Source organism: Antedon bifida, chromosome 6 (assembly GCF_963402885.1).
Source record: "Antedon bifida chromosome 6, ecAntBifi1.1, whole genome shotgun sequence".
Taxonomy (NCBI): Eukaryota; Metazoa; Echinodermata; class Crinoidea; order Comatulida; family Antedonidae; genus Antedon; species Antedon bifida.
The window spans coordinates 19,632,447-19,654,637 of record NC_136231.1 but is presented as its reverse complement, the minus strand read 5'-3'; the positions used below and the strand labels follow the sequence as shown (position 1 = coordinate 19,654,637).

The 22,191-nt window shown below is 30.8% G+C and overlaps 3 protein-coding genes across 6 annotated transcripts in view; 1 reads left to right on the top strand and 2 right to left on the bottom strand.

Annotated features, from left to right (window-relative positions):
• The window catches only part of LOC144844716 (NADH dehydrogenase [ubiquinone] 1 beta subcomplex subunit 7-like), a 141,667-nt gene that overhangs the window by 62,725 nt on the left and 56,751 nt on the right, over positions 1-22,191 (top strand). The gene's annotated exons all lie outside the window — the stretch shown is intronic.
• The window catches only part of LOC144844714 (zinc-regulated GTPase metalloprotein activator 1-like), a 71,058-nt gene that overhangs the window by 2,285 nt on the left and 46,582 nt on the right, over positions 1-22,191 (bottom strand). For 2 of the 4 annotated variants that reach the window (XM_078701743.1, XM_078701742.1), the window contains exon 14: positions 19,699-20,897. The exons of 1 other annotated variant lie outside the window; for it this stretch is intronic. In XM_078701743.1, the coding sequence (XP_078557869.1) occupies positions 20,842-20,897 (56 nt within the window). In that variant the 3' untranslated portion in view covers positions 19,699-20,841. Of the gene's footprint in view, positions 1-19,697; positions 20,898-22,191 lie in introns of those variants that run through there. One more of the 4 variants, XM_078701744.1, reaches the window with a different exon arrangement.
• LOC144844785 (uncharacterized) lies at positions 15,232-19,131 on the bottom strand. Its single transcript, XM_078701848.1, has one exon. It carries the CDS (start codon positions 18,428-18,430, stop codon positions 17,216-17,218), a length of 1,215 nt encoding a protein of 404 aa, XP_078557974.1. The 5' UTR covers positions 18,431-19,131; the 3' UTR covers positions 15,232-17,215.

The following is a 22,191-nucleotide window of genomic DNA, read 5'->3' as shown; positions in this document are numbered from 1 at the left end:
ATGTATGAAAAATTAAGAAGAGAAAGAGAATTTACTGCTTTTGATAATTTCCAATTTCGACTTTCTTCTCATAATGTTACAAAATAGATCTAATAGGTCCTATAGGCCTATATTTTTATAACCGAAGTTTCACCATGACAACAAAGTTTTTGTTTAAGTTTTATTTGGTGCTCAAAAACGAAATATCAGGATGACCCATAAGCCTCGAATGTATTAGTTGAGTATCCAGTCAAAATTAGAGTTGAACAAAGTCATCTCCAATAGCCTATGACTAGTTTATTTTCGAAAATCTTGAATAGATTACATAAACGCCTTGAACATGTGAATTTTAAGTCTTCAAATACCAAAATATAAGATTTTACTACGTCAAATTGACACAATTTTAAGCACAAGAAGCTTGGCGAATTACTTTTAACAATCAGATACAAAAACTAAAGTGAACTTGTTATTTGATTAAGCTTTGACTGCTTTGTGGATATTGAAACGTATTGGTAAATAACACCTTTGACTTCTGTTCAGTCCATTAGGCCTGAGTAAACTGATACCTTTCAATAATCTGTGTATTGATACTTTCTAAAGAACCAACTTACACAGGGTCAGATGTTCTTGTTTTTTTTTACCGGGTTTCAGTCTTTTTTAAATACTTAGGCCATAAATATTAGGCCTAACAATATTTGTTATCAAATGTATTATACCTCAATTACCGTTTCAGATTGAATACAAAAATATACTGTTAATAAGTCGTTTGTTTTGTTTAATGTTATTTTTGTAATTTTATAATGAAAGGTTTTTCTATTTGGTCTTAGTATTATCGTCAAACGCTGTTTTTCTCCAAAACTTATTTCGATTTAATTGTAGTGTTCAAGTGGCATACTATCATATCAGAAGAAAATTATGATAAGAACATAAGAAATAATTAGTGAAAGAAATTAAACCCCACAACAACAACAACAAAATCTACTATAAAGAAATTATATTAAAAACAGTAACACAATAAAGTGTCATCGTAAATCTACTGTTATACAGTAAATATTATCATTATTTATATTATTTTTTATATTGAGTTGCGATAGTATTTTGCGGTCTGTTTAAATTGGTATAAGTCCAACTGTTATTATAATCAAATGCTTGCCACACCGTAGTACTTAATGTTTAATAATCTTGTGAATTGGGCAATTTGTGACCACTAGGCCATGAAATTACCAGGAAAGCAAACAACATTTTCTCTTCAATCAATTTCACACCTTCGCTTCCCCAACTTAATAAGTTACACAGACGGTGGAGTATATTAATTCAACGTGACAAGTGGACCTTTGGTCGGAAAGAGGCAACATCACTGAGACCTTTACGGGTGCTGTGGCTAATCAGCTAGCATCGTAAATGCATTTTAACAACTTAATTCTGTAAAATATAAACACACATTTTACAACAACTCTGAAGTAATTATGTGAAATAAAATCAACACCTTTGTTGCTTACACGATTTATTTTTATTAACACATAAGTAACTACAGAACCAGAAGCCTCTAAAAATACAATATAAAATTATAAATTTATATTATTGTTATTATTATTATTACTGAGCTGGAATATATTATAATACAGATTTCTATTTTACTGTAAAAAAATGAATAAAATAAAAACACCGAGGCTGGGACATTTTGTGGTATGTGACTGCTAGTATTGAATTCGTTGCTTAGAATAATTACATAATAGGTACAAAATGAATGATAAGAAAACGTTGAGCCATAGGCCTATGTAAGAAATTATACGGAAATATAACGGTACTTATTTAATGTTCTGTTATGATGTATTTTCTGCTGTATTGTATTGAATTTTTAAGTAACTGCTTATGTACTACTTTGTATAAAAAAAAGTATTTTCTTCATTTAGCCTATTGTATGTTCAATATGTTACATAATTTCATATTTCATTATATGCCTAATATCTTTTTAGGGCACCACTAGTGTAAAAAGCTTTTTTTTAATCTTTATTAGGGGCCTAATAGAAATAAATAAATATCAATATTAATTAATTTTTGGAAAATAAACAAATCATATCTCATTTGTCATTATTAATTGACGCAAATGTCTGACTTACAATAGGTTTTAAAATAAGATTGACGTGTAAATCTTAATTTCGACGGACTATAAGATGTAATCTTATAAAATCATGTGAGTGTCCCCATTATAAACTCAATGTTAACTCAATCTATTGAATTACGATTAATGAACTTTAAGCCTTACAGTAATGAAGTCCAGTAGGGTTACCTTGTTCATGTGATCCTATATCGGTAAACAGGAGAAGGACTCGAAATATCTCAATTATTCATAAAAGTAAAATTAATGAATCATTCGAATTAAAATAAATTTCTATCATAATCCTATGGGAGTATTTCAAATCCCTTTTAGCCGTCTACCACGTGACCAAAGTTTGTGTCGAATCATGTGGTAAACCAGAGTCACCGAATGCAGAATTTGTTCGAATTACAAACATATATATTCTTGAGATTTTCCTTCTTTTTATTATTGTTTCAAACTAACGTAATTGTTCTCTTTATAAGATATGAAAAATATAGTTAATTATACCTGTATAATAATTGCGTTAAATTCAAGTTAATTTAAGGGCCTTGTGTTTTCGGTTAATTAAGTTAGGCATGAACATGTAGCCCATGTTTGTAACCGTAGCATATTTTAAAGTTTTTGAAAACTAAAACGTGCCAAAGTGGTATTTTCTTACAGGTTGACTATTTCCTTTATTTGAAATGATTTGTTACATTAATATACAGCTTTAAACTGTTATAATCAATTAATAAGCACATTCATATTTGATAAGTACCATAAGGTCAATCTATAGGACCCTAATGAATTTATTCAATTGATTATTTCTTATATTTTCCTATCATTACACTAAACTTAAACCGCAAATATATTAGGTTAAACCAATGATATGCTTTACAAACGTGTAGTTTCCCTTCGCTAGCCAAGTTTTACTTGTTAAGGCCGTGTCAAAAGGTGTGAACTCTAGCACGATGACGTGACAAAATTAGTTGCGCGCCCCCTGGTAATTAGTGGGCGGTGAAGGATAATTAAGGAACGCAAACTGAGCCACCGTGCAATGAATCACAAGAAATGCGTGAAAAATAGATAAGCAAAAGATAGTTGTTTACCTTAATCATCGTTGATGTAGAGAAGAGGGAGGTTAGACGCTCAGGTGGATAGGGGAGGAGGATACGAAATACTCCAGGTAGCAAAGCGGTTTCCTCCTGAGCAGCTGCCGTATTACTGTAGTGTGTATGCCGACACCAATTTTATAGGCTAACACTCTAGACACGCATACATAGCATGACAAAGCAATACCCAGAGGTTCTAGCCAACCTAGTAATAGTTGTATTTCAATCTGTGTTACCTATCTGTTTTTCTGTCTGAGTTCTAGCCATGTCAGAGGATCACAATACTCAGTTTCGATGGATGAAATTAATTCATAAAAAATGTTGCATTCCCCACGCCGAAAGGAAAAAATCGAATTAACGAATTATGAAACGAATACAAACTAGCAATTGATTTGAAACGGTTTTCCTTTCATGTTCTTCGTTTATGAATCATCATTGTCTGTTTTCTATCATTAATGTCATCTTTATCAATAGGCTTAAATTTTGAAGTACAATTTAGTATATAGGCATCACACAATGTTTTAACACATAATAACCGTACGTTGGGCAATCTACAATTAAATATAAAATCATTCATTATCAAGTTATTAATTGTTTTTTATGTAAACAATTTATCGAAATTCAGTATATTGGTTTTATTAATCAATAACAATTAGGGCCTATATGAATGAATGAACGTAAATGTCGCTTTGGTTCGTCGATTACTTTCTTCACAGACTCTCTTCAATAATATTATACTTTCTGTTGACATTACAGGTGGCTTATATAATAATATAAATGCCATTATAATCTTTAAAACATAATCAAGTCTTATATAAGTAATATAGCAATTTAATATATAAAACGAATTATTTGTCAAATCATCCATAGGCCTAGATGTTGCTTGTAAATATACACTTTTACTTTATTGATTGGAAAACAATTTGTGGAGAAAAGTGAAAAGAAATTTCTGAATGTACGCAAGAAAGAAGAATATTTCTAAATTAACAGAGGTAAATAAAGTTTAAATAATGATGAAATAAAATAAGATAACTTGAATATATTATATTATTTAGGTGAATGCATGATGTTTGTAGTCGTTAATTATATCGCCGCCTAGATAGGAGATTTTGCGTGTAAACAACATTTTGTTATTGAAAAATATGCATGTTTGTAAAAGTTTATTATTGTTCTATTAATATAATTATTTATTTCTCCGTGATCTAATGATTTAATAATAGTTATGAAAAAAGAAAAGAAAAATTAATATAAAACAGGTAGATGTAAAATGAATGTGTGTCCCTCGTGTGTTTATTAGTATTAACCAACAATACAAAGTAGAGATATTACATTTATATTTGAGTATTTTTAGCGGAAATCCAAATTAGGCAAATTTCTCACTCTGCTATTGCATTAGTCAGAGTGAGTTTCAAAACAGCTTTACCTACTAACTCTTCAGGCCTTACTTAAGGAAGTACTTGAAAGTCAATTGAAAAAGTATGGTATTCCCGAGCATCCATATTTGTCGTACACGTGCTACATAGACAGCAACCAGGTTACGCCATAGAAAAGTATGTTATTCCCGAGCATCCATGTCGTACACGTGCTACATAGCAACTAGGCTGCAGTACGATAGTATCTAAGGAATTGAGAAGGGCTTCCATACACTACCGATAATATGCCTACAATAAGAGGTTTAGTTAGGCAGGGAAGTTCCGGATAAATGCTGGTAAAATAATGGGCTAATGGTGCACTGCAATCACATGGGTCATCAAAAACCAGGGTATAATCATCCGATTGGAGGCTTAAGTTATAGGCAGTGAAGTTTGACTGTCTCTAAGGAGGAGATAAATGGTGGCATAGAGAAGGGCTATGGGGTGTAATTACAAGGGTCATCACAAAGCACCATACCATAATGGAGGTATAGGCCTGTACATTTTATATCGTCCTCCGTGATACAATAAAATATAAGGAAACATAACCGCGGTATAATGTTTTATTGTTAATTACTTATGCGGCCAATTGCGCACTTATCGAAAAAAAAGAGCCAATTCGTATTAATAAATAGGTATATTAACTACCAAAATGGTTATAAATTTTATCACCTTTTATGATAATAAGACATAGGCCTAATTCAAAACCATTTATCTGCGGACATTCCGTCATAATGTTTACAAACGAACTCAGACAGTATAAATATAATGTATAGTCTATGCACATTATTTTAAAAAGGCGAAAAAAGATCATTGTCGAAAACGTTATTTTAGAAGCGAGGCGTTTGTATATAGAATACAGACTTTCTTCAGAATGAACTTTGATTGCAACACATTTATTTCATCAGCTATCTATAAGTTTAGATGTAAAATGTGGCATAACAAAAATAAGCTTAATATAATAAATTATAGCTCCTTGTCGTCTGTATTTTGCACATTATGTTCTTGCTGATGTTTATGCTGCTTGGCTATAAACATTTGTGTAACTTTTAACATTCTTTTTTTTCCATTTATCAGTGCAGGGAAGAGTGAAATTACAATTGTTTCAGAATATAATTGTATGATGCGAATAATAAGAAAAAAAAATCATATAAATCAACTGTATTCTATAGTTTTTTAAAGCAATGCGAAGATTCAATCTGCAGAAAGTTCCTCATGTAATCGCATGTTTAAAACAGAGTTTGGGTATGTTAGTTAAGAAATATATGTTATGAATTATATTACCTTATTTAGATAAGGAAGTCATAGAACTGGTCATATCGGTGTTACAGGTATATAATACCATTACACAAAATTGAAAGGTTAAAGAATAATAATAACTTCATACATATGGTGTTGCAGCTGTGAGGTATCAGTTACAACAAACGGGTTCGTCAAGTTTCTATTGCTCAACTGATACACAGAACAACTTGCGAGGCCAGGATAATATTATTAACAAAGTATACCATTTGCATTAAATGTACTTATATTGTTTGTAACACTGTTCTTTGTTGGCAGAATTGATCCAGTAAACATGACTATTTGATAACGCTCGCCGAAAAGAAAGTCTAATAGTTATTGTATATCTTGGTTTTGGAAACGTACCCTAAGAGCATTTTGTCACTTCTTTTCATAATGCCGATGAGAGTTGTAGAATGTTATCTTTGATCGTAGAATGTAGTTGTTTTACATTGATCGCCACCTTCTTCTCTGTGATTTTGGTATTGATGTACCGTTGTTAAAAAAAATAATAAGAACACGCTTCACAACTTACCAATAACTATAATTGCTTCACAACTTACTTAACCTTAACTATAATTAGTTTCCTTATTAATGTTTTAAGGATATACTGTATGTTACATTTTATTTTATTTTCAAGTATGCCCTCTTATATAAAATAAAAGATCTCCAGATGAACGAGAACATAACAAGAAAAAAAACCCGACAATAAGAAAAAAATGACAATTTATATTGATCTATTATAATGAAATGTAGGCTACAATGGATATATATATATATATATAATGTTTTGTAGTGAAGAATTATTAAAGGTGAGTGAATCTCATAAAAGATGAAAAAGCTACATATTTCGGAGATAAAATTATAGGCTATACTCAGTGTGAATGTAAATAAAATGTTAAATCATAACATTATAGCCTATCTGAAAAAAATGGTGATGGTTCAAAGTGTATAATAAACAAAATTTCTATAGACACTACACAAAATGTCTATAGAAACTACACAAAATATCTATAGACACTACACAAAATGTCTATAGACACTACATTAATTTGATAGTGTCTGCCTCTAGTATATATGACTGCGCATTTTAGTATGATGTTTATAATATCTTTCAACCTTAACTACGTTTAGCGTCATGATGTAATGAATGAAATTGGTTTGGTAAAGTAATTATCAAAGAAACAACACTTAAAACAGGCGGAAATGTCTAATAATAATTACGTCCTATAATAAGGCAAATATTTACCGCTAAACATAAATTAATAAATACATCTGACTCATGTGATATCTTGTTGAAATGCATGATAAGTAAAATGGTTATTTCAAAATGTCGAAAAGTACATGTCGGCAGGAAAAGGAATCAATTATCTGGGCAATACCTTTTTTTAACTTGAAATCAGAAACAACATTTCAGCAGAACATTTTGCTTAATAACGTTATAGTGGTCACGGAAACAAATTATTGTATTAATATATAGTTAAAGAAAACAATACATGATACCAATTTCTGTCGATATAATAATTATTAAAAACAATACTAACAATTTAAGCTGATTTCAATTTTTGACATTTGAATCTAAAATCTGGGGTAGTTTGGATGTTTTAATAAAGTATTAATATGTTTACCATAATTATAAAATAAAAAAGTATTTTTTTTTTTAGAATTTGATTTTTTTAGGCTAAACAATTTGATAGAAAAACAACAACTTGTTACGAAAAACATAACCATTGATTCGTTTTCGTATATTCCACATTGTACCAAGTTATGATACCGTAGCAAAAGAACATTTTGTAGATTAATGGGGGTAAAACAGTTAACTTGTTATTTTAATCAAATTAATGAAATGAAATGTTATTATAAAATATCTGAATTGTACAAAGTTACATAGAAACATATTTATAGTTTAGGTCCTAAACAAAGAAGAAAGAAACATTTAACAAAACAAAATAAACTCATAGACTATAGTGTTTGATTTTGACCATTTTCATAATAGCCGTTTTTACCATTTTTCGAATGAATTCAAACAAAATCAAATGCGTTTACGGAGAATTAAATGTTAAATGTATTATTCTGGTCCTCAAGTTTAACTGGAAACTGAGGAAATTCGGATTACACTAATCAAGCTATCTTAAATCTTAAGATACAAGTAAATTGTAAAAATTGAATTATAAAAATTATTACAAATTTAACCCTGCACTGTAAACATTATGAAGTAGTACATGCAGGACACACCTACTAAAGAGAAAAAAAACTACTACACATTAATGTTCTGGTATATTAATATGTATACATTTTACCGTTTACACATTAATATTTATATAAACACGATGCCTAAAATTACATACGGGTTATTAGTCAGTCACAGTTAGATTGACCTTGCAGCAGAAGACGGGTCGGGCGAATAGACAGTTAAGATGTCAAGTTGAGTGTCATGTTAAACCATGGTTCCAATTCATTCATCCATGATTTTATTTTTTCCTCCATGATATAAGAAACTTATAATCATAGAAAAATAAAATAGATGTTTTTTTTTTATTTATTTCATTTCAACAAACAAACATGTAAATAAATTAAATTGTGATAACAATAAGCAACAATAAAGAGAAAAAAAGAAAAATGTTCGTTATGATTAACATTTGGTTGAAATAACAATGCTGCCGATTGATTATTTAGGCCTAAAACATACAAGTACAAAAGATTATAATAATTATAAATATATATAATATTATATAGTTATAACCTTAAACAAAATTCAACTCTAATGAGATATATTGGTAGACACACCATTTGAAATGCGCGGGTGAATACATTCATACAGTATAATTATACTTTAAGTTTAATCATTTTCAACAGATAAACATCTTAGATAAAAGAATATTGAAGCAAACGAATAGTGAAATTATAAATAAAGAAAGGTAAATCTACAGTAGGTAAAAATGAAATAAAAGTTGACTGCAATTGTTTTCGTTCGTTTAAGGACACATCGTTTGGCATTTCTCTGCTAATCTCAAATCAAGATTATTAAGTTTTCTACAATTAAGATAAATTCTTTAAAATAAACGTACATTTGTACTTGCTATATCTTTGGTCCTAGATTAATAGGTCCCATTGTAACAACACCAAATCCAGATGAAACGATAAGGAGAGTTAAGAAAACAAACGAGTTGGTATTCAGTATTAAATTATTCACGGATCAGTTGCCTGAACTAATCTTCTCCAAGAATTTTATTTAAAGAAAACTATTGGTAATATTTACATTATTGAAATTAAGCGCAGAATTCAACACAATACAAAAATCGCTGATGGATAAAATTACAACTCTATAAAATAATATTCTATAAAGATATATCATAGATTATTTATCAGATATTATATTCGTGATAGATTGATAAGACCGACTATTACCATGTACTTTGAAATTCTATTCGTTTGTACCATCGTCTTAACCATTTTCTCCACACACCCTTGATTACTATAGTTTGTTTCGTTCAAAGTCAGTTAAAATTGGCTCCTTTTCACACACACATACATATTGTATTGTATTGTACTATTTATGTATGATGATGTGAATAAAGTTGGTATAAAATACTGTATAATGAAAACCGTTATTCACACAGACATGTATTACACTACCAGTATCGCTTTTAAAACAACGGAACAAACATTTCTTTTAAAAAAAATAAGCATTTCAGACAAACGATAGAATTACTATATATATTATTTGGTATTTATATTCATTCGTTTTTATTTCACTGCATGGGCATCAAACTTGTTATTTAGTTAAGTTTAGTTATTACAAATTAATTCAAAGTATTAACGATATAAAACACAAACACCGACATAGGTAGGCTAACAGTCATCTTGTCAATATCATTAAATGGTTACAATTTGATAGGCCTACATCAAAATCAAAAGGAGATGATTAAAATAAAAATTTAAATATCATTTTAAAAAGAGAGTAAAATACTGAGAGAAATACATTTTATTAAATAGGCTAGCTTCAAAACAAAACAAAATTACATATTATATAACATTAGGGCCTACCACAACCATTATGAATGGTAACATTTGGTACGATTGGTTAGATTATATAGCCTAGAATCTCATGCGAGTTTATTCAAAGTTCAACTTTTGTGAAAAATAAAATTTAAACAATAAAAACAAAGAACTAAAGTTACCGACGCTTCTAACAAAAACATTAAATTTCTTTAAGTAATTATTTACGTTGATTTGTAATGTTGTGGTTTTCACAAAAATGGGGGAATTATCGTTAGCATTAAAGTAAATGCCATGTACAAATGCTCGTTACGTATCTCCTCGATCTCTTAAGATGAATTCTCACAACGAAACGATTTTCAGCTTTAGCAGGCCTAAAAATTCAAAGGGTAAACCGACCCAAAACACTCTCCAAACGTGTGCGTTAGAGTACAAAATACAGGTATTACCGCGTTTGTCTTAAAGGTTCATAGACCGTCCTGGAAAAGGCGAATTCCAGCGTATAATTTCATAAGTTTGTCAAGAAAGGCAGTTATAAAAAATCTGCACATATCGATTTCAACTGTACCTAAATGCATCACATCTTGGACTACACAGATTATGATAAAGACAATGATACACAATAACAGAGCCATCAAACCAGACACATCACTAATGTATGACCTAAATAAAGGACTAAAAACACTAATGATAATATTGTTGGTTTTATGATTCTATGCATTCATTATGAATGGTTGTGTTTCTTTATTGGGAGCAGTGTAGATAAGCATGCTGTGTGAGAGAGCGACATCGATAGATGGTTCTATGACCTTTTCGTTGAACCCCAGCGCCATTTTTATCCTTTTATAGTGCCATACTCATCTGATTCACGGGTCAGGACATGGACTGCTGAATAGCATCAAACGAAATTTACAACTTTAAACGCAAATCTTTGCTCAATAAACTGTTGACAATGCTTGACATATATTGCAGTTTTTTTCAAACAAGCACAAAAGTAAATATACCCCTCTTGGATTGTTTTAATAAAACTGCAAGATGTTATCAAAAGATAAATATATTAACATTCTTTCTGCAAATACAACAGAATTCTCAAAGTTGCTTACCTTTAAAAATTCGAAGTTGGTCTAGTCCTATTATATCTAATATGACATTTATGGATATTCCACATAATAAAAACAGAAGAGGTCGAGTTCGATTCTCGGTCGAAGGGACTGATCGGTTTACAGTTTTGTCTTTTCTTTGATATGATCATTGACGTAAAGTTGGATTAATGCATACATAACTATAAGAAGAACTTAATAATTAAACTTAAGTCTTTCAATTTAATTTTTAGTTGCAGAATAAATTTTACATAGGTTGCTAATTTAAATTAAAGTTACGAATATGAATTGTTGTTCCAAATGGCGGGAAAAACAGAATACGTATAGGCCTACGTGTGTACATTGGGCAACACACGGGATCTTCTTTGATTGATTTACACATACATTTTTACATTATATAGTGGAATAGTGAGAATATTATATTGGTGTTACTGAGTAATTTTATTCCCGCATCTTAATCCGTTCCCGTATTTCAGTACGGTTTGTTATTAGGACTCTGTAAGCTCAGTATGTTAACCAGAATCAATGCTGCATTCAGTAACATAATATCACTATCTGTAAGTATGTTTATCTTAAGAATAAGACAAACGAAATTCTGGATTCACTATTCTAATAAATTAATCCTGTCAATACAGAAAATTAGAGATCAACAAACGATAACATTTACATTACAATATATACAATATGATGTTGATAAGATAACGAATGTGTTACCCTTTTATTATATACTGACTCTACTCTTGAACATTTGAACTATTCATCCTTCAATTTCATAAACAACTTTTTCTCAGTCGTGCGTGATGCGATGCTCTTACATAAAATAAAATATCTCTTAAAAACATACTTTGAAATACAAATATTTGTTAAATATGAAAGTTTTCTTCTGTAATATAAATGTTATGCGGCATCTTCAAAGGGTTTACACCACTTACGTGGCTTTAATAATTGCTACATTTATACACTGTCTACGTATAATGCAAACACGAACTGTGCAAACATTTGTTATTTGCTATAGTTTACTACTCATTCCGTTTACATAGAATACAGACAGTGCGATCGTATATATCAAGTGCATCTATCTTTTATAACTCATTACCTATATAAAACGAGTGTATGCATACCTAGGCCTATTATTATGTACCGAACATTATATTCATTGTACCAGTTCAGGCGTGGTTATTTACCCGGTAATTTGGCGGTAACTGTGCCCATTAAACCAACTTACCCCTAAAATTAACTAAGCCTGATAGGCCCAATGCGAGGTATCTTTAGCGAATTGTGACTTGTTTCACCTGTATATTAATAATAATGTTGTAACTATAACCCGTAGAGAATAAATCCCTAATCAATTCAATCTCCATAATAAATCAAGAAGATTATTAACTTTAAAACTCAAAACACTTTATTTGTGTGAACATGTATATTCTATAAAATAAAATAATTCGTAAAGAATTGTTAACGAATACTATAGGTCTACTTCAGACATTTTGTTTGTTTATTCAGTTTCAAATTAACTTAATGTTTCTTTCTTTCATAATTTTACTTACTATAAAAACGGCGACATTATTACAGTATATTCATAGGCCAATAAAACTTTTAAAATACCACTTTATTGTTTCACCGCCCTCTATTATTTACAGGCGCTTGTAGTTAATTATTTTCATCGTAATTTTTGTTAAATAAAAAAAATTGGTTTTGTCCTGTTTTATATTTGAATTTTCATTATTTAGGCATTATTATAACCAATTTTTTTTCCGCGTATACACAGACCTACTTTACAAATTGCATCATGATAACTAAATAAGCATCTGACTTATATGTATAGTACTGTATTGACAATGTATCACAGTATCTAAAGTAACATAACCCATAAGTATAATAGCAACTGACTAATTTCAATTTGTTTGATTTTTCTCATATTGTTATTAAATATTCTGTGGTAAAAAAATGTGGTACGAAATTGCCGAAAAGCAGAGACAAATCGTTTAGAAAATGTTGTATAGGTAGGAGACAAGAAACTGCAGATTCCCGCAGTCTACTATCTCTATCGGGTGCAGCCTAAATAAGGCCTACGACATTATACATATTTTGATGAATTGTTTGTTCTTTACTGAGAGATGATGGGAATACTGTACTAAAATTGTGCTTGTTGTATCGAGAGTAAATTAATAAAGTAATCATACTTAAATACTGCAAAATAAAAATCTTCTTCACAAACAATACATGTCAGATTATAAGTGTCTTTTATACTACAAGATTTATATCCGTTATTACATAAGTGACCGAAGCAAGGATATAGTTGACACACCATCACACTTATTTACTCAAACTAATAACAGCAGATATAACGGTATATTTTAGAAAGGATATTAATGGAATAAATACTACTTGTTATAACCAAAACAGACAAGTTGTAAGATCTACGCTTGTACAAGAAATCTACAAATGTACTCTTACTTATACTAATGGTGATAATATACCGAGATGGCGGTGTTTTCATTATCGTACTGCCGTCTGCATTTAACACGTTTTTACTCGGACACTCGTCACCCATCCTAATTCACATAAATTCATTAGTATTAACAGCAATGCGAAACCTTAATGTTTAAAAAGACAAAACATGATAATACATGCCTTAATCATGTAGACATATCGTTTTTACACTTGGTAATTAATGTACTGTTTCTGGTGTCATTTGTTTGCAAATAAAGGGTTGAGACTAAATCTGTATTAGTTTGATTTACTGAAATGGTTCTTAATCAACATATTTATGAAAGCGATTACTCTAGTCATGTTCACATTGCAAACAATAACTATATAGTATTACTGCAATCATGTTCACATTGTAAACAATAAGTATATACTGTAGTATAAATGCATAGCTGATCGTACAACAAAACACTCATGGACCAATTTGAGAATGTGAAAGCCCTATTTTTATTTTGAAATTATGGTTTCTCATTAAAAAGGTTTATTTAGGGAAGAAACTTTACAGTATTGTAATTGTTTACTTATTTCTATTTATAGTACGCCATCATATTACAGTATTAATAGAGACTAAATCCTATTTATAATAACCATAAGTCTGTTTCTAAAAATCACTATTATTTGAAGGTTTAGCATGACAAGTACAAATTTGACCTAATCTCGGTAATTGTGAGGTAATGTAGCATATAATTATGAATTAGAATAAAATGAATTGATATGGGTATCTTGAACATTGACAGTTATGCATGATCATCTTAAGTTTACAGATTTCGTCGTTGTGTTAGGAGAGGGGGTGGGGAGGTGAATGACCCCACCGCGACACATTTCGCAGAAAAGTGCCATATACAAGTGACAAATATAATTCAGATCCTTGAATCAATACGAATATTATATAGGCATATAACTACATTTAAAATGTTTTAGTACCGTATATTACGGTACCTTTTCGGTCGTACGTAGGAGAATACTAATGTATTATATAAGTGCGTGCCATTATAAGCACAATTAGGCCTATATGGCTACTTATTCCTAGTGTATTAAGGCCTTACAAACACAGTTACGTTTAGGTACACCACATTAGTAAAGTTTATATCATTACATTATTGATGATATTATTACCAATGTAAAAGCATTATATCATATTTTTAGATTTAAGTATGCCCAATAGTTATAACAAAATATATACAAAATATTTATGCATTTAGAGTTTTACCGTTTACCCGATCCAAAGTTTAGTATTCTGTCAAAGTGGCACGCTCTCAAAATTGCGTTGACATAACGTACTCGGCAATGTATATAGGAGAAGCAATAGAGAGAGAGAAGCATTACCAGCATCATATTATATCTTATCTTCTGTTATACAGCTTATTAAATTTAAGTAAGTTATAACAAAACATCTACAAAAACTGTATGCATTTAGAGTGTCGACCGTCGCATCATCAATTTTCTGTTTCAAATTTTCAAGCCTCGCTGAAGTTGTAAACGATTTTTATTATGTATTTTATACCGAGTAGTTTTCACTAATTGACTCTGTTTTCTGGATTCAATTTATAGAGTATAATTATAAAGTTAACTCACAGAAACAAACGCACTATCACAGTGGACGGAAGAGATAGATTACTGTATTATTACTATAAATATTTATAGGCCAACTTGAAAACTTGCATAGGCTTATTACTATTCCACGATTTAAATCCGATAGCAACAACAAACTCAATAAAGACAACAAGTGTGTGTTTTTTTTTCAATAGAAACTTATATTCTAAGAATTTTCTCTACATTTTCATTTCTGATACACATACATTTTACATAAACTACATCTATCATTAATACTTGTTTTTTGTCAAAATAATTGCACAAACTTTACAACATTCATAATGGGATGCAACACTTTAAAAAAAACAAGGAATGCGCATCCACAAAATGACGAACAATATTATCAACATCATTATACAAAGAAAAAATGCGTTGAACATTATAAACATGTTTATGACAAGTAGGGCCTAACGAATATTTAAAAAAATAAGTAATTTAATATTTAATAACAGGCCCAATACAACATTTCAGATACATTTCTGAAGAACAATCTAAACTTCTCGTTCGTTAATAATAAATATATACAGACTTTACATTATGTGGCACTGTTGTGTTTCAGTCACTTAAGGGTGAAACAATCTACATGAATATTACCTTTTAATCAGGTTTAGGTCAGGATTAAACAATCTATATGAATATTACATTTAACCAGGTTTTCTTTAAAATGTATTGTCCCCCAAAACATGAAAAATAACGATCAGCAAAAATCAATTTTGAATAGACCATTTTGTATTTTAATAAAGTTATTAACTTCCGCAGAAAAAGAAACCAACACAAATAATGATTAGAAAAAGACAGAATAAAGTTATGGCTACATTTAACCAAACACCAGTTGTCTGATAATTTTCTTCAAATTGCAGTTTTTAGGTAAATATTTTTTCCGTTTCAAATTGGTCAAGTGAATAACTATTATGTAATATTAAAATGGCAAATTCAACAAAAAAATTGTTTAAAATTATCTTTTTAGGGGGGACAATATATCTGTAAGAGATTCCTTTAATTGTTACGTTATAATAATTTACCACAATTTATTTTATATTGTTAATATTTAAACGGTAGGCACAGTTTTGAAACAGTTTCAAGATTAATAAACATGGTTTCTTTCTTTAAATAAATCTTTATAAACAATTATATTTTAATTGTAACATTTACAACATTAACTTAAACAATACACATTTAATTAATTATTTATACAATTTTGAAACAAACTCTAAATCTAAGCTGGCGTCATTATCACTATAACTGTCATTGCCGATATTAAGTTAAACAAGTGTTTGGTTTGGTCATCATGAGTGAACTCAATAAGTTTAGTCAGTCACTCTTTTGTAATGAGGAATTTAAACTGAAATTCAGAAAAGAATAACTTCTTAACTGTGTTGATAAAAATCACACATTGTTATAAGAATTAACTTGTAATTATGTTTCTTTTAACGCTCAAATGATTTAAATCAACATATTGCTAAAAGCGACAAAGAATAATAATAGAAATCGGCGTTGACAATCAATCCATCCAGGCCTGCGATTTTACAAGTGTTTATTCTTTTAAAATAAACTGCCCGATTAATAGTAAAGTTTGATTTTAAAGGTAAGTAAAATTCGTTTCCCTTTTGTCCCCGAAATTGAAGCTAAGCTCCCTCGTGTAATCAGACCTTTGAAAACTATACCTAAACATTAGTTATATACACACTAGATTTAATCTTAAATTTCACCAGAACAAGAAAAGGTACTTTTTGTTCAATTATTCCCCTATCTTCAATTTACTTCTTTTGTTAGAAATGAGTATTGAATTTGGGTCACTTATAATTAAGAACAGTACATATTCGTTCTAGTGGTATATACACATATTGTATAATTGTTAAATCTACGGTGCATTATTGTTATCGATATAATAATATCGTTAAAATAAAATTTAAAAAAAATGTTTAAAACTTGCCTCAATAGTGGCTATCGTCTTACACAGAGAAAAAAGTCCATCCCATGTCAACGAAATTTTGTCAATTGTCATATAATAAGATAAAAAGCGTTGCACAGAAGTCTTATACTTGGTCTAGTGTTCAAGTTGTAATGTTTTCTAGGCCGGCTAAAATACATTTATTGGCTTAATTCGCTTTTAAGTCCTTCGGGCCGTTTAGCAGACAGAAAGCCTTAAATTAAAGTCTAGCGATGTGTCAACTAACATCTCCACGTACAAAGCGAGGCAGCGCCGCCTGTACATTGTACACACTGCCTGCATTTCTCCAAATCTGAAGCAAAGTTCACAGGGGCTGTAAAGGCGCTTGCAGCGTGAGGGCTACCTATAGCTCGAAGCGGTGAATGTAAGCTGGAAGGCGGACGAAACGCAACATTTAGACTATTCGTCGATAATGTTGTAGATGATGATGACTGCGAAGTCGATTTTTTCAGTCCAAGTAAATTGTCTATTGAAAAGCCCTGTCGGGAGGCTGAGGTACTATTACTATTTGTTGTCAATGTTGATCCAGGTACTGACTGTAACCCAACTGTACACGGTGCACCAGGCAAGAAACTCATGGTTAACGGCGAAATACCACTTAATGTAGGCGGTAGAGGTAGAGGGACCGGTGGTGGTAGAGGTGAAATGTAGTGATACGGCATCATGGGGTGATGTTGTGAAATCCCGTGGTGAATACCTAGGCCTAGGTGATGAGCGTATGGATGGGTCATAAACGGATGATCCCTTAACATAATATCGTGTTGTTGACGTTTGTAACGTTTTCTCCTTCGCAAAAAAGATCCATTGTCAAACATGTCCTCACTAGCTGGATCTAGGGTCCAATAGTTACCCTTTCCAGGATTACCTGGTTCTCTTGGTATCTTCACAAAACAGTCGTTTAAGGATAGATTATGACGAATACTGTTTTGCCAAACTGGAAATCTTTCTCTGTAGTACGGGAATCTATTCATAATAAACTCACAAATTCCACTTAAAGTAAGTCGTTTCTGTGGAGACTGTAACACAGCCATGGTAATAAGAGCAATATATGAATAAGGTGGTTTCACCAAGTTCGACTTTTTCTTGTCTCCTGTATTTTGTTCGTCCTTATCTCGTTCTTTAGCAATATCATCATCATCTTTAAAATCTTCTACATCGTTCATTTCTTTATCAAGTTCGTCTTCCTTCATGTCGATTGATTTTTCACAAGTTATGAAATCTTCACTGTCGCTGCAATCATCATCCACTGTTATGTGGGGTGAATCGATAGAATGATCGTTGATAATGTTATCTATTTTTCTCTCCAATGCAAGTCCATCTTGGCTTAGAGTATGGGGCTTAGCCTCCTCATCCATTGCACTCTCGGTTACAATGATAGTCATGTCTGGTAAGTCAGGCGATGCGTTCGGGCTCCTATTTTGTACCTGTGGTAACATCAATTACGGATAGCTGACAAATTGGTCAGTTTCCTCTGAGAGATGGTTTACCGGACGTCCGACAAGCGAAAATTAATCGGTTTCGTTCCAGCCCAGAAGTTATGGAAATAAAAAAATTCAACCCAAGTAGAAGTTACGAATACCCGACAAAATATAATTTCAATCAGATGTCAAGCTAGGTTTTAATTCGTTCATATAAAAATGAAGAAGAAAATCTCGACTGTTTACCACCCACTCTAATCAACGGAGAGAAGTCAACATAAATGCGGCTGTCGCATGCTTGATAACTTCCTATCTTCACTTTATGTGTCAGAGTTAGAACTTGGCTAGAGCACGTGAGCACAGGCTCAGCCATTAGCTGGCCTTTCGTCCGCCTCATTACCATATCAAAAGTACTTCGCCGCCTGGAACGCCCCTTTAGATAATTAGGTGATTTGCTCATCAAACAAAGACAGCGTAAACGGTGCTAAGTCCAGGCATGACAACCGCTAAGGTTTTTTTTAAAATTCTAAATCGATACAGGCGGACAATCAAACAGTGCTATTCAATTGCTATTCATGAGTTCCTAATAAGATAAAACATATAGCAGTAAACTGTCGGGTTACTTGTTGACAATAGCGCCACCATGCATAGAAAAAACTTTTTTCGAGACTTTGAACTTTCAAAATCTATCGGATAAAATAAACAGTTACATTTAACCAGGTTTTTCGATACAATTTTTTTTTCAGAATATATCTTTAAGTGCGTCCTTAAAGAAAGACACCATATAATATATAGTATAGTTATGGAATAAAATAATGTAATCACACACACAAAAAGCCAGGTGTATTGTTTACTCGCACTTCTCTCCTTACCTTTAAACTGTGATTACTTTTTAGGTAAGAGTGTTCATATCGGAGTAGAGGGGATATACTTTTTAATGAGATGTTGATTCAATTCACCCACGATTATGTCATGTCTACTTGATTGTGTATAATCCTGTATAGGCCTAAATATGTTGTTAAATAAATAAATAAATTTATAATAAAATAAGATTGTATCGGGGTAAAAAAAAGATAGAAAATTACTGTGGTAAATCAGGTGTTGGCCTTAATGCATATCTTTATATTTTTACTGACATACGATATTGTTGGCGTTATATAAGTCCGTAATAATATTTTGATTAAATCAGAGAAATAAATTAGGACTTACAACTTATTTCTCCATGATTCAAATTATACTAAAATAAGATTGTTTCAAGGTCTAAAAAAGAAAAATTTAATGTTGTAAATCAGGTGTTCAAGACCAAAATGCATATTATAATATATTCTATTTAATAAATACTATTTATATACTAACATCGATTTCGTGGGGACAGAAAAAAAAATCCGTTCACTGTAATAAAATGTTGATCTTTAATGAACATGATACGGTTTCAATGAGTACTTGGATTAACGGGGACTTGGTAAAACACAACCACGTAATTAACATTTTACGTCTATTTATAAATTCTATTCTTGATTTTGTCCATTTATGGTAACGTGAAATATTATACAACATGTTTTGTTAATAACACTGTAGTAAGAAATTAAATATTATCGTTCTATATAATGTAGCCTTAACGATGTTTGACATTTATTTATTTGTTTTATTAGGCTAACAGTCAAGATCGCATAAAATCGACAAATTAAAATTAAAAGGTTCAAGATTATGTACAGTATTCGTCCATAAACTGGAAATTTGACTTTCCTTCGGCAATTATACATAATTATAAAATACATTATAGGCCTAAAACATCAAAAGGAAAAAAAAATGAAGAAACGATTGCGGCAGGCATACAATCTTGACAGAAAGGGTTAACCACCATTAAATACAGTTGGTGCTCTATCTCCACAATAAGACATGATGATCACTACCATATTTCGGTATATCACTACCATATTTGGTGTATTTGGGCACATCACATTTTTTTGTCAACTAGTTTGATAGTGTAGACAGAGCTTTAGTATAGTTTAAACGCGCACAAAATGTTTAGGCGTTCCGCGGCGCTTGATGTCCAGGATACGTCAAAACATTGCTAGACGAGACGACTGGGGTCTATCAATCCGTTGTAAAATCTTAAACGATATGTCCAATATTGCCTACAGCCACCAAATCATTATTTCATTTTATAATTAAGTTGTATTACGGAATGCTAACGGCAAAATATTTTTAATTATACATAGGCGTAAGTTTCCGTAAAAAAAAGCAATTATTGAACTGAATATAAACATCAGATATTTTGTTCATATTTGCGTTATGTGTGCAATAATTTAATTTTGGAAAACCGATACAGTCGTTTGATCAACGTGAGCTATTTGGACGAAAGATGTTTAGTGACGTGGTAATCCAAGTCGTTGGTTGCTTCAGTAGACGGCGACAATCAAGACACATCATTTAACAAGTTTACTAAAAGACTCCAACAATATAGACTTCTTCAGATGTTTACCTTTAAAAAAAATTAGTTAATTTACAAAAATATACTATTTTTAACATTTTTAAAAACACAGAATAACATAATTAGAAGTAAGATGTTAAATCTGGTTTACGGGCCTTGATCTTATGATCGTATAAATCAACTAACTACAATAACAATGAAAATGATATTTCAAAATAGAAAATTGTGGTTTTTTGAAAAAATAATTTTACAACTATGAATAGAAAGCCGGTATTGTTGGTTCTGCAGGTATTTTGTATAGAATATCAATGTCGGTTCAAACCCGTCAATCTATTTTATGTGCAGACTCTTAATTAAAAAAAAACTGTTATTAAGTGGTCCGATGTTACTTCAAATAAAGTACGGTACATACAGGCATATAGGCCTACAACAATATAAAACCATGAAAAAGACCAAACAATACATAAAAAGTAGGCCTATGCCAAAACAAACTTATATGATAAAATCATTATTTTAAAAAGCAATGTTAATTGTAATGTTATATATACCGTAATATATATTTACATAATTATAATATTATTATAGGCCTATTATAATGATCTTTTTTCAAATGTGTGTCTAGGCTTTCTAGTGTTCTTTAGAATGGAACGACAATTTACAAATAAAATTATATTTCTAGGTATCTATAGAAAAGGAAAAGGTATAGTAATAAATGATCTTTAATATTGTCCCCCGTCCCCCTCTTTTAAAAAAAATATCTAAACATTTTTCTTATTTATCGAATTCCGTCAGAGAGATACTTAACCAACCTAACCAATTATTAGAAACAATTATTGATAGTAGTAATAGTAATAATAGACATTATCATAATGAAACGCCTAAATGGTTTCTTTGATATAAATATAAGAAGAAGACATATAATATAGCGCACAAAGCCATTTCGAAATGTCAATTTCGTTAGCAGACTCATGCAAAGCAAACGTGTGAAAACTTCTAAATGAAAGAACAATGATTATTAACAAGGAAACGATTTTCTCAGATCACGTTGCCGCTAGGGACGGAAAATACGGTAACTGACAACGTTTTATATCTTCATTACTTTCCCAACAATTCATTAATAACAGTCAATGAATTCAAATAGTAATTTCTTCGCTGTCTTTATTTCAGATTATCGGACGGCAGGGATTTTTCAGTAGGCCTACCTTAGGCGGGGGGAGGGTGTCGTTGAATTCTTCTATTAATAATATAATTAATTGTTTTCTCATTATTTTATATTGATGTATTGTAGTTTCTAATATTGATGTTATGGTATTTTTTTTTTATTAAATTTTATGAAACCCTGGCA